General features: G+C 46.8%; 2 protein-coding genes across 3 annotated transcripts in view; one reads left to right on the forward strand and one right to left on the reverse strand.

The window, feature by feature from the left end:
• The window catches only part of LOC138492090 (N-acetylglucosamine-6-sulfatase-like), a 248993-nt gene extending 238063 nt beyond the window's left edge, over positions 1-10930 (reverse strand). The window contains exon 1 of the mRNA XM_069619057.1: positions 10650-10930. Coding sequence (XP_069475158.1) covers positions 10650-10781 — 132 coding nt within the window. The 5' untranslated portion in view covers positions 10782-10930. The remainder of the gene's footprint in view (positions 1-10649) is intronic.
• Positions 10931-10966: 36 nt separating this feature from the next.
• The window catches only part of POLM (DNA polymerase mu), a 376886-nt gene continuing 374931 nt past the window's right edge, over positions 10967-12921 (forward strand). Inside the window, exon 1 of one of the 2 annotated variants that reach the window (XM_069619054.1) lies at positions 10967-11045. The gene's annotated coding sequence lies outside the window, so the exon portion shown is untranslated. Of the gene's footprint in view, positions 11050-12921 lie in introns of both variants that reach the window. The other variant, XM_069619055.1, reaches the window with a different exon arrangement.

Raw genomic sequence — 12921 nt, forward strand, 5'->3', positions numbered from 1 at the left:
GTGCCTGCCGAAGGGAGCATATCTATTTTAAATGTTCAGAGCCTTAGTTCCCTTAGAGACATTCTCAGTCCAGTGTGGAGTTGTCAGGTGAGGTAAGTCACAGAAACAGTAAGCTTGTTTATACTCTGACCACAAAGACTTTGTTACATCGACCTTGGTATGCTATCCCCAGGTCCACAATAGCAGCTGCCTGCAGTAGAAGCATATCCCTAATCATAGACCAATCCCTTTGGGATAAACAAACAAGAAAAAACAACATGTCCCATAATTCACCTCTTGAACAAAACCAAAACCTGTACTGGATTCAGGGAGTGGAATATTGGACGCAAGAGGAGTTGGACCATACAGAAGGCCCTGTCAGGTCACCTAGGCCAGGAAGAGGACTGGAAAACATATCCCTAGCCATGTTCACAAAGCAACAAGAAAGGCACTACATCTCACATAATCCCTCTTTCTCAGCAGAGGAAAACATGGACCCAACTCACAAAACGTGCTTACAGGTTTGGGCCCAGGAAGATAATGGGGAACACTTTGGTAACCATAGGTGGTTTACATCCCCCCAAATAAGGCAGTTTAGGGCAACACACATCCCACATCCCTCCCATTTCATATCCAGAGTGGCAGCAGAAAGCCCATTCCTCACCTGTACAGTGAATGGGCACAGAGACAAAGCTCCACTTCCTTCCCACACTACCACAAGCATTGGGGAGGAGAGGACCCTGTCTCCCTCGGAATTGCCAGAACAAGAGAGACAGAATCACATGGAACCTCCATTAAGAGGACGGAGGCTGCAGCTGCAGGTGATTCCAACACTGCACCAAACAAAGGAGAAACTTTTTTTTCACAACTCTGCTTAACACGTACACTGAGCTGTTTGACAAAGTGGGTAACCAAAATGAAATCCAGAGATGGGAATCTCCCTAGCCTGAGACAGGAAAACAAACCAGCAGCTACTTCCCAGCCAGCAGCACAAAGACTGAAATGCGATACAAGATGGCAGCTTCATTGTTTAAAGACTTCCCATGAACTCAGGACTCCAAAGTATCCCTGGCATGGAGCATGAACAGAGTGGGCATGTGACCTCTCCAGTCAATCAGCGGGAAGCTTGTCAGTCCAAGTACGATATAAGAGCTGGCTCCCTGTGACAATTGTGGAAGGGAGATGCAGTAATGAGAAGGCGAGTAGTGGTGTGAAAGGGGAAGAAGACTCCTGAAGCAGAGAGCAAGGTTTTTGGGCTGGCTGTAAGACCTGGGGTGGAAGAGCAGATTGCAAGACTCAGAGAGGTGGGGGAGAATGTTGGCCAGATTGTAAGACCTGGAGCGGACTCGTGAATTTTAACTCCTGGACAAGAAAGGCTGTTTGTAAGACCTGGATAGGAGAGACTGATTGCAAAATCTGGAGACCAGAGGAGATTGAAAGCTGGAGAATAGAAACACAGAAAAGGGAGGAGATTGACGCACAGACCAAACGGTAGGTAAATAGAGACCTGTCCACAGCCCTAGTCAAGAAAAGGGCAGAGGAAGAAAAAACAGAGGTGTATGACGGGTGAAAAACAGAGAAGGTAAAACAAAGACTCTGATTAAGGGGAAGGCAGAGCAGGAACGGGCAGAGGCCCAGATAAGAGAAAGAAAGGAAGGAGGCACTGAATAGAGAGAATGAGGAAGTCCCCAGAGACAGCAGAGAATGAAAGGGTAGAGACCCAGGCCATGAAGACAAAGAAAGTGATGAAAAGCAGGAGGTGAATATAGTAAGGAGGTCCCCTGGGGTCTAACCCATGAAAGAAGAACATACAGTATCATTGTGAAGTGATGGGGAACACTATAACAAACCCCAACCGTCCTGATACCTCAAAGAAAAGGCATGTACTTGAATAGCCTGGGGTGACATTTGTTACAACTTGTGACATTACACAGGAGGGGTTAGATGGACGGCAAAGACGGAAGCACTCTATGATCATGTTCATTTTACTAACAGTCATCTAGATAGAGGATATTGCTGGTCCAAGTCTATCTGGGTGCAGCAATACCGGTGCTAAGCATTTTGTAATGGCCATCAATGCAGACCGGAGTCAAAAGGATAGGGAATGAAACTGAGAATATTGCTTGCCTACCGTGAATCTGAGGGAACACCTGTGGCCCTGATGGATCAGAATCTAAAGAAAATTGAAATCTTCCAGGTCTATTGTTACCAGATAGTCCCCTTTTACCACCCACAAAAGGACCTGATGAACATTGGTCATTTTCAAGGCTAGTCCCTTGATACTGTTGTTGAAATGGCACTGATCTAGGATGGGGCGCATTGTCCGCTCCTTTTGCATATCAGAAAATATGGGAGCAAACAGAAACTTTGTTTAAATATTTGGTACTTTCTCCACACCTCCCTTTTGAGGGGAGCTTGAGCACCTCTTTTTGCAGCTGTTGTAACTGGTGCTCCCACCAATGGAGGAGGTTGAGGGGGACTTTTGGCAAACTGGAGTGTGTGTCCCTTAGTAACTAGGTCCACAACCCAACTATCTGAAGTGATGGGGTCCCATTGATCCATGTGCATTGGATCTGACCTCCGACTGGGTTGTTTAGAGGGAGGGTAATCCTGAACGGGTCCAGACTGTTTCACATCTGGCACTTGGACTGACCAGATTCCAATTGTCCTTTTTGAGTGTTATACTTGGAGGTATTGACAAGTGTGTGGTTGTACATCAGTGGGAGCTATGACCCCTGCCATAAGACGATCTGCATATGCTAGTGCCACGTCAAAATTATCCAAAAGACCTTCTGTCACAAATTTCTAACGATATTCTGGCTTTTGCTATATTTTTCCCCTTTTAAATGGTCAAACAGCTCTTGAGCATCAAATGGCATATCCAGAATTTGCGCCTGAATTCATGAGCAAAAATTGGTGGCCCACATCAGAGCTTCCCTTCTAAGGGCTTCTGAACACGCTATCCGTCTGAAACCGGAATCAACGGCATTGACGGAGGAGACAATGGCATGATCCAGGGTTATCTCACCTACCTTAACATTGGCCCTTGCCTGGACCTGTAGGTCAGCTGGCAGATGCTCCAGAAACATGTTCATTTTATTGCAGAGCTCCCTCTCGCAGCAGGTCGTCATTGCGAATGAGTGGTTCTGATGGTCATCAATGCTGATGTTGTGACCTTTCTCCCAATGGCCTCTTACTGCCCTCCTTGTCCAGAGGAGCCATCAATGTGAAGGCTCAATGAGAAGGCTGGGTTGGGCATCTGCACTTTGCTGCGACCGTGATGACAGACTCCAGTTTTGGATGACCTCTCAGGTTTAGACGCTTTGAACTTTTTTCTGTGACCTTTCTGTGATTGCCTGCTCGGATAATGGTGGTCAAAGGGTTGACTTTGCTACTTCCCAGAAGGATTTGTATATTAGTGGTAGTGTGTCATTGCTTATCCCTATGTCCATAGAGAAGTGACTTCATTTATTCAGACAAAACCTGCAGGTTAAGGCTCCCTCCAGCACATAAGATAATAGTATGAAAGGAGACAATATCATCCAGTGGTGATGGTCTCAATGAAGAATCCTTATTTTTCGGCATAAGGATAATAAAGTCATCCCACTCGTTATCGCGTGAAAAGGCATGTGGTATTTCACCCTCTTCTAGTTCTTTCTCTACAAGATGTTCTTCTTCTGAAAACTCATGCCATGGTTCATCCATTCAGTCTGCCCATGGATTAGTGTCTGTCTGATCTTCCTGTAGAATCGAGACCTGTGATGTACGAGACCGGGTCGATAGAGATGGCGTCATTGTTGACTTATTTGGAGGAGGGGGAAGCTCTGACAGTACTGGCCCTTGACTACTCTCGGGTGTCCAAGTTTCAGACAGTGCTCTTTCCATTTGGCATAAACGCTGTTGCCTCCGACATGCTGAAATATAGTTCTACAAGTACTGCATGAGGCTCGGCTGAACAGGGTCATCTGGGTCACATTCTGGTAAGCTTGGCAAATCAATATCTTCCATCCTATGGGGCAGCAAGATATCTGTGAAATCTGAGGGTTCAGAATCCTCTTGCAAGATTCAATCTGGCATATCTGACATCTCTTTAACCAGAGACAATTTAATGAAATGCAGCCCCAATGATGAGATATAAGTAGATGGAGCCGTTGAGGTATGATCTGGAAACTATTGTAGGCCCATAGACAAGTGTTTCTCCACACTAGTTTAGGATGGTGGGACAATAGATGATTATTTCCCTGTGCTAGCTAGTGAGAATGTTTCATCAACAAGTGTTTTTCAGGTGACTTTTCAGTGGACAATTGTATTTTTGTCCACAAGATTTACGGGACAATGTCTCTGTCTCTGTGGACAAGTGTTTTACTGTCGATTACATTTTTGCTGAGGAAGAGCTTGTGATTGGGGTCTTCCCAGTTGACCCATGGTCCATCGTCAACATATGCTTACTACTCAAGGAGTGCTTTTTCATAAACGAGGTCTACGCGAACCACCACACAGAATCTTCACCATATGAGCCGAATTATTCATGGACGAATGCCGCAGATGATGCCAACCATGGTGATGCTTGTTTTGATGTGATTGTTTTGAGGTTATCCCCCACAGGAAGCCACCTGAGGTTCAGAAGAGACTTCTCTCGAAAGATTTGCATTGGAGGAAGAAGACAATGCACGTTCTACGGAAGAAGCTATCCTCCTCTGAGGAGCAGGCTTTTACTGTTTCCTGGAGAGGAGAAAGGTTGTCCTTACAGGTGCATAACCTGAGGAAATGCCTCTACAGACTTCTAAGAACATCAGAAGTCTCCTGTGCCTGTCTAGTTTTTCTGGGTGAAGTGCTGACAAATCTTGGAGTCCTCAGTTTGGTGAAGATGAAGGGAGTATATGCAGTCTTCCCTTAGAAGAAGGTTTTTTTAGGTCTCAGAACCTCCTTATGACCATCTTCCTCTGACATAACTTGCAGAGGTGTGACTTTTCAATGTTTCCTGTCTCTGAAGTCATTTTTATAAACCAAAGTTATTTGGCAGCAGTCAGCCCAGGACAATTTTAAAAATAAAATGTTCCAAAAAGTGCAGCCAACGGGCTGAAAGAAGGTGAAAAGCACAGAGAGCGTAGAGGAATTCCCCATCACACACCCTGTGGTGAAGATTGTGAAGATGGCTGCTTTGAGTGGTGTTAAAACCTGTCAACCTGTTAAAAGCCTTTGCCTAGGGAAGGATGTAATGAGGATTCCCGACAGGACAATGATGAATAATTTAAACATGTGACTCTATGAAAGTTCCACTGCTGTAGAAGAGGTTTCTGCATCTCACTCTCTGCTCCCCGTTTGTCAGAAAGGATGTGAACCATTCAAAGGACTTGCCAGTCCCACCAGCGACTGACACTAGTTGCTGTAGCAGTGTGGTGTGCTCCATCATGTCAAAGGCTGCATAGGCGTCGAGCAAGATTAGTATGGACATACTGCCAGAGGAGACTGGTGATTATCCTGTAGGGTGTGGCCTTCCAAATGGTTTTGTAGCTGTTATTTTACTCAAGCTATCACCCCAAATAGGTAGGGGCTCTACTGGGCCAGGTAATGCCCTGGCCAGGTATTTGAGGGCCTTAAATGAGAACCCGGCATTACCTGTCCCGGTAAAGTCCCCTGCCCGGAGGGGTTTATTGCTATTAGCACCCCAGCATGCTTACCAGGATGCTAATATGATTGCTGTTTTTCACCTTAAAAAGAAAATGAAAACCAAGATGGCTGCCATGGTCAAGGGAGACGGGATCTTCATGTAGTCTTGTCTTCCTTTCTATGGTGGGCATTGCTGTGATGGGGAAGTGCCGGAATACAGAGTGGTCCAAGGGACCAGGCCCCTTAAAGTAAGTGGGTTTGGAGGGGAATGGGAGGTGAAGGTAGAAATTGGCAAGGGGGCTTTAGGAGGAGGGGACAGAGAGCTGATACAAACGTTGTTCTGTTCTAGAAATTGCCTTTAAAAGAACATTCGAACAATATAGTTACTTATGAGTCTGGCCAATTAATAGCAATGTTACCAGTGTTATTGATTATTTGGTTGTCTATCCATTCAATGACACTACATGGAGTCAAGGGCAGTATATTTTCTCCTCTTTCTGAAATTGACAATTCTCTACTAAACATTACAATTTGGCATATCTTATAATTTTTGTAGATAATTCAAGAAGAGAGGTGCCTATTATCCTGATGAAGGGTTTTCCCAAAATGTGTTGTAGTATTGCAGGACACCTAACAGAGATGAATTTCATTATTAGACTAAGATGAACATCATGTTTATGTGGATTTTTTATTATTGCATAAAACATTGTACAATTCCTGTTTTTGAAATGCTACTTTTTGACGTGCGACCAGTGTGGTTATTACTGTTTTTATCCCGTTTTTTTCAAGGATGTTTGTTAAACTAATTAAAAGTTGTAATTTGTTAGAATGTGTAATTCCATAAACTGTACTATACATTTCTTTATGGATTCTCCTGTAAGTGTGTGCTGCACCGCTCCTATAGAGTTTGCTGTAGCAGTTCTCCTTTGAGAGATGACTCACACACCTGATTTCTCTTCCCCTGTGTATCCTACACATTTGCCTTGCACATAGACCACCCTGGTCTCTGTCACTTCTGCCAGTCGCCTGGGCAACTTCAGACTGATCACTTGTGGGTCTTTTAGGTTATGATAACACCTAACAAGGTTTGAAATTGAGTCGAAGAGCTGGAGCTAAAGCCATCTCCTGAGTGTTGGGCATCAGCCAGTAGGCAGAAGCTACTGCGTTACTAGGAGCGAGTATGCAACGCAACACAAATCTAGCTTCCACATGAGATGCACCCTTTTTGCCAATTATGTATGATCCATTAAGTTTAAATTTGTTCTAATTCTTCTTTATAAACATTCTCAAGGACTCAAAGTTAATGTCCCATATGCCTGTCTTTAAGGCACCAGTCGGCATGGGGATCCAAAAGAAGCTCCTCGTAGCTGCTGGTTTCAATCTAACCAGGCTCTCCTAGGATGGGAGCGGGAACTAAATAACTCCCAGCAATTTCAAACCCTTCCTAACAGACTAACAAGCCTCCACGCTTCAAACATATGCTAGAGCACATCTCAAGCCCTTCAATCTAACACTCACTAATTTCAGTACTTCCAGTAAGTTCTAGATGACTGCCCATGTAGGAATACATTTGTTCACATGACCATTAACCATTTGCCCTTTTCGTTCAGCGCTATGCAGGAATGCAAACTGTCACTAACACCATCCATACCACTCATTTAATTTCTTACCTGTACAAATCTTACATGTATGTTGGCTCTTTCTTCCTCTTTGTCCTCCCTACCTCTGAAGCTTTTTTAAAATTCTCTTGAAGACCAAGGTCTGGACACCTCTCCCATATTGGGGGCACACTATGCCACTCGCCGGACAAGCCTCATGGCTGCTAGACAACTACCTTGGTGACTGCCCCAATACAAAACGTTTAACACAGCGTACAAAACACCTTTGACATTTACTCTTTTCTGTTCCCTTAGTCACGCTACTCTTCATTCAATTCAGCCTAACAGCCCTGCTTCTCCAAACACCTTCCTGCTCCTCAGGCAAGCCTCTGTGCCGTTAGACCACTACACTGGTGAATGGTGCAGTAGAAAAACATTTTAACGCAACATAACGGGCACTGGGCTTGGAAGGCCACTTGGCTGTAAAGCAGGGAATCTTATATGGCTGCTGGGAGGTCAATGGGGTATTGATGGCGCCAATTTTCCTTTTGGGGAGTGGACTGAAATACTGCAATCTACTCAAAAAACAGGTGTGCAGAGGAGGTAGCAGTGCACTCTTTCCCCACAAATAGAACAGGTACATCACCGGCAGCGGCAGTGCACAATTCCCTCTCTCACACAGAACAGTTATGTATATTGTTACTCAACATTTATACTGCACCCATCACCATCGTAGTGGTTTTACGCCGCCTGAACTTGTCAGAGAGTTGGCATATTGTGACCGTGCCAGAGTTCTGCCAGACCATGTTCTGTGAATATGAAAGAAGGAGGGATGGCGGAAGAGAAGGTGATAGGAGAGGGTGATTGGCCAGTAGATAATTTTGTGAGGGGAAAGCCCACGAGATGAGGTGGAGAGATCATTGGTATGATAGTTGAGATGTGGGTTTCTGAGCTGTGATTAGTTATTGGTAAGCGCGAGAGAACACTTCAGGAATGTGCAGCTGGGTTTAATAGCAAGGGAGGCTTCGCTGGGATGTCAGCAGAGGCGTTGCTAGGGAAGGCTGAGGGGGCTATAGCCCCGCATCTTTTGGTTGTAGCCCAGATAGAAGCTCTGGGGCTACAACCAAAAGGCTAGTTAGCCCCGGGTCACGGCAGTCCTGACATTAGCGTAGCCCCAGATCTTTTCCAGACCTAGCAACACCCCTGATGTCAGTATCACCAGACGATGCATGGTGCTAAATATGGTTGGTGTGTGGTTGCGTGATGGTCTTGAGGGGTGCTCAAGCAGGTATTGCAGTAGCAGTGTGTATGTAGGTTTCTTTTTTTTTAAACTCTTTATTGTTACCAAGCATCAGTGGTTACACCTAATTTCAATGTACATTTATGATATTCATAGCATATTTATACGACAGCATGCACCATCTTTATAATTCAATAGCATGTACAGGGCCCGTTCATTTTAGGTACTTTGTTGTTCAGAGGTAGAAGCAGCCCCTTGCACATGGTCATCGCTGCAGAACTCCTACCGTAGGCCCTAGATCTAGCCCATATATTCTTGGGGCGACAGGGCAGAGGCACAGTGGCAACATACAACTCTTCACTTTCACTGGCATACGTCAATTCATGGAGCCACGAAGAGTATTTGGGACCAGATGTGACTTCCAGAAGGATACATTGTTTTGCTATCAAGCTGGCTAAGTTAAATAACCTACAGTTCTCTATGGCCACTTTACCAATGTCCCCCAATAGGTATTTAGCCAGTGTCAACGTGGGCGCTATCCCCGTCATCTCCGCTAATGTGTCTGCCACCACAGACCAAAACGTACCTATCAGTGGGCATACCCAGAAAATGTGCAAGAAGTCTACCGGTGTCGCAGAACATTTAGGACACTCCACTACCTCATCGGGAGAGAACATAGCAAGTCTGCCCAGCGTGTAATAGTTGGTTCAAGAATTTAGATTGGATCAGGCGATGTCTGCGGTTCAGGGAGCTCTCCTTGGTGGGAATTTCGGACCCACATACAAGTCGCTCTGCGCAAGAGCACGAGATGCGGTTCCCAGCTCCAACTGAATTTTTGCATGTAGTGTGGACCTGAGTCTGCGGCCGAGTACCTCCTGTGTAATGGCATCTATTACCGAGCGGGCTTCAGGTTCTAAAGGGAACATTGGCAATTTTTTCCAGAATGCGGTACTCATACGGATGTATTGGAGTCGTACAATCTGCATGCCACCATGCTTAGATGTAACTTTCGGTAATGTAACAAACCTCCCCTCGGGGAACATGTCTCCCATGGTGAGCATATTCTCCAGGTCCCATTTCTTCCATATACTTGCATCTTGGCTGAGTAAAATATCGGAGAAACCCCACAATGGCGCTTTCCTATCGTATGGGGTATCAATCCCCATTTGCTGAAATATTCTAGCCCAGCCGCTGACCGCCATCCAGACGGGGTCAAAAGTACAAGTATCATAGTATTTCTCATCAAATGTAACAAAACGAAGATTCAAGTTGAGCCCTGATCTGTTCTATCGCCACGTGCAGGTAGGCCAGACTTGTCACATAGCAATGTGCCGCAGACTGAGCTTGGGCTACTAGATAGTATAATTCAAAGTCTGGGGCCACCAGTTCTCTTGGTCGTACGGTCTCAGTCACCATATCCCCCAAGGCAGCCTCACCACCCCCACGCCCCACAGAAAACGGGTCACCAATGATCTAAGCCTGTTGAAAAATGGCCTACCAGGCTTGATAGGAATATTAGTGAAGTAATACAGAAGTTTCGGTACCACAGCAATTTTCAGGAGTGAGAGGCGGGCAAGTAGGGAAAGCGTTAACCGCGACCAGAACTCTTGTATGTAGGTTCCCTTTGTAGCTCTTACTATCTTCATGCCTTTTCAAAGGGCTGTGGAGAAGGAGAAAGTGAAGGCAAGCAGTTAGGGGGGGAGGAAGGTTGGGGACACACGTGCAAGCTTCCATCACAGTTGAAACTGGCACAACACAAGCTGGGGGCCTACACGCTTCTCAGAAAGTGCGAGCTTTCCTCATATCACAGACATAAGACACAAGAAGTCACAATGCAAGCTTTCTCATGCGGAGCATAGGCGCAGCACACTGAAGCACACCGCGCTAGCTTCGAATCACACAGCGCCAGCAGCTTCACCCACAGAGAGCAGCTAGACCAAGGGCAAAGGCAGCGCAGACTCAGAACAGGCTCAATACGGGTGGCGGAAAACACGTGCCAATGCTGCTGTGCTCCGAGTCCATCAACGTGGGCACCAGTAATCGAGATGCTGCCCCACATACTGTTTTCACCTGAAGTCGGCGTTTTGCTTCAACAACAAAAGTATTTCTTTAAAGGCTGAGCGGACATTATAACCTGTACAATACTGTAAAAAGTATTAGAGCCGGCCTAATGCTCAGATCACTGGACGGCTAGTCCTGGATCAGAAGGCGGGGTCACTCACCATGCCTCCCAGCTCCGTGTCCTGGTCATCGGTAAGGATCAGCACGATATTCTTGGGGGTGGCGCGTGCTGCCCAAGTGAGCTGGCACCCGGCGATTGCCGCCAGCAGCAGCAGTAGCCCGCACGCGTTCATTCTGTCCTCGAGGCGCTTTCCTCTGGCCCCCAGGATGCCCGCGCCGCCTCGTGCGCACTGTCCCACGCGCTGCCCGAGCAGCTCCTTCTGAGTCGCAGAGCTGCCCAGGAATCAGGAAGTGAGAAAACTTCATGTTTTGCAACTTGTGTGACTGCAAGTCATATGACAGAGTGACGAGCCCACTGCGTCCACCTGACTGCGCTCTGCGGGTGAGGAGGGGGGCCGGGGAACACCCCCTGAAACACCGAGGCTGCAAGTCGGCAAGTAGGTAGGAGGAGGCTAACTGAGCCCAAGGTTGTTTTTTTTTTAATAAGAAGCTGAGCGAGCGTGATCTTCAGCCCATGAAAATGAAGCTGGCGAATAAGAAACTCACACCAGGCTGTGCACGTGTACACGCAGTGCTGATGTGGGCTTATGTGCACACGGCAGAGTTGTCAAGTAAACTTCCCGTGCTGGGGCAGCTGATGATGTTCCTCATTGTATGACAGAAAACCGACCAGCTTCTCGTTGTGACCTTCCACATTATCCACCCACCTTATTTTACGCTAGTTTTGTGTCATACAATGGACCCGCTTCTTATCGAGAATCTCCACATCACTCAGTGCAACGCATTTCAGTGGAACGACCCCCGGGGGGACCCTCTTGCCTATAGTGTCTGGGTAACCTGCAACCGTGGCTTCACTGCACACTGACTATGCAAGTCTCTCCGTCCGGTCCCTTCACATCGGCATCCACTGACATCTTGGGAATTCAGGTGACCCGTGATCTCAGGACTGGCACAGAAGAGCAGACAAGCACATAGCACTGATAGCCCACACGTGCGCCCTTCTGCTGTTCCGTTCACTCTCAGATCTTGCCCCGTGCCCCGCCCCACCCTCCTGTTGCGCATGACCAAACACCTCCCCCCCCTTCCCGCAAAAGAGCCAGGACCAGTTGAAAAGGTGGAAAAGTTGAAATGCTGCAGCAAGATGTATTGAGCCAGGAGTTACCTTACAGGTGTTCCGTTTCTCCGCCACGCCTCAGGATTCTGCGCTGGGTGTGGCTTCCTCATCCCCACTTCACCAACCGGATCCTTAGGTTCCAAACGGGTCAATCCCCAGATCTGCCTAACCATCCCTCTCTTCCCATGGCCATTTGTTTTTCATTCCCCTCTCTTTTCCCCCATATTTACTTAATTCCCATTTGTGTTAATTGTTACCCTTATTCTAAGCAACCAATCCGTGAGTATGCCATGCCTCCAGCACCACCCCCAAGAATCCCCTGGTTGATGTCCCGGTTGTTCCCCTGTCCTGTGTCCAAGCCCTTGGGTGTTCCCCACTGGATGGGTATTATACCCCACCCCAACACTAAGCTACACTGCTGGCCCATCCACTTCCCTCACCCCAGTAACACCCATTGCACTCCCACCCCTGCTGTGGCGGCCGTCAACTCAACCCTTACCCCCATGATAGCCCTTTTACCCCTTGTCCGTCTCTATTCTAACCGCTCTTCTCCACATTCCCCCTGTTCTCTCCCATCTCCCTCTGTGACAAATCAACCCCCGGGACACCAGTCGTCCAGGGATGAATATCAGTTTCTAAACCATCAATCAGCCCCACACCTCTAGTACACCAGAAGGGATCCAAACAAATTGGAAATGCCAGCAAATAATAAACCCCCTTGTCCAATTTTGGTAACGTGGATCCAAAAGGTTGTGGATCGTTGGTCTCTTGCAACACAATGAAAATACAATTATAACCCAATGATAAAAGGGACTGTCCAATCAAGGTTGTATATAAATATCTCCTTTGTTATTTTCAGAACAGACAGTTCTAACAACACTACGAAAAACAACACAGCAAGGAATGCAGTGGACAGACAGTTTCAAAAAAGGAAAAGGGATGCACTCTGGATACTGACAGGAGGGTAGTCGCTATGGTAAATAATCCCAACAGTTTAAGGTTACTTGACTTCAGCACAAAGGGAGTAATGGGTCTTAAAATGTCTCTAGGGGCCGTTGGAGAAGGACCAGGGGAACATAACCACAATGTAGTCTGTGCTGTAGGTGTTCTTGGTGCTGAACAGGGTGCAGTTGGTTTCAGGGTGCTATAAAGCTTCTGCAACAGAGTTCAAGATGGGAGACAGCTGCGGGTATCAGGTG

This window comes from Ambystoma mexicanum, chromosome 10 (assembly GCF_040938575.1).
Source record: "Ambystoma mexicanum isolate Mex_15411 chromosome 10, UKY_AmexF1_1, whole genome shotgun sequence".
In the NCBI taxonomy this organism is placed as follows: domain Eukaryota; kingdom Metazoa; phylum Chordata; class Amphibia; order Caudata; family Ambystomatidae; genus Ambystoma; species Ambystoma mexicanum.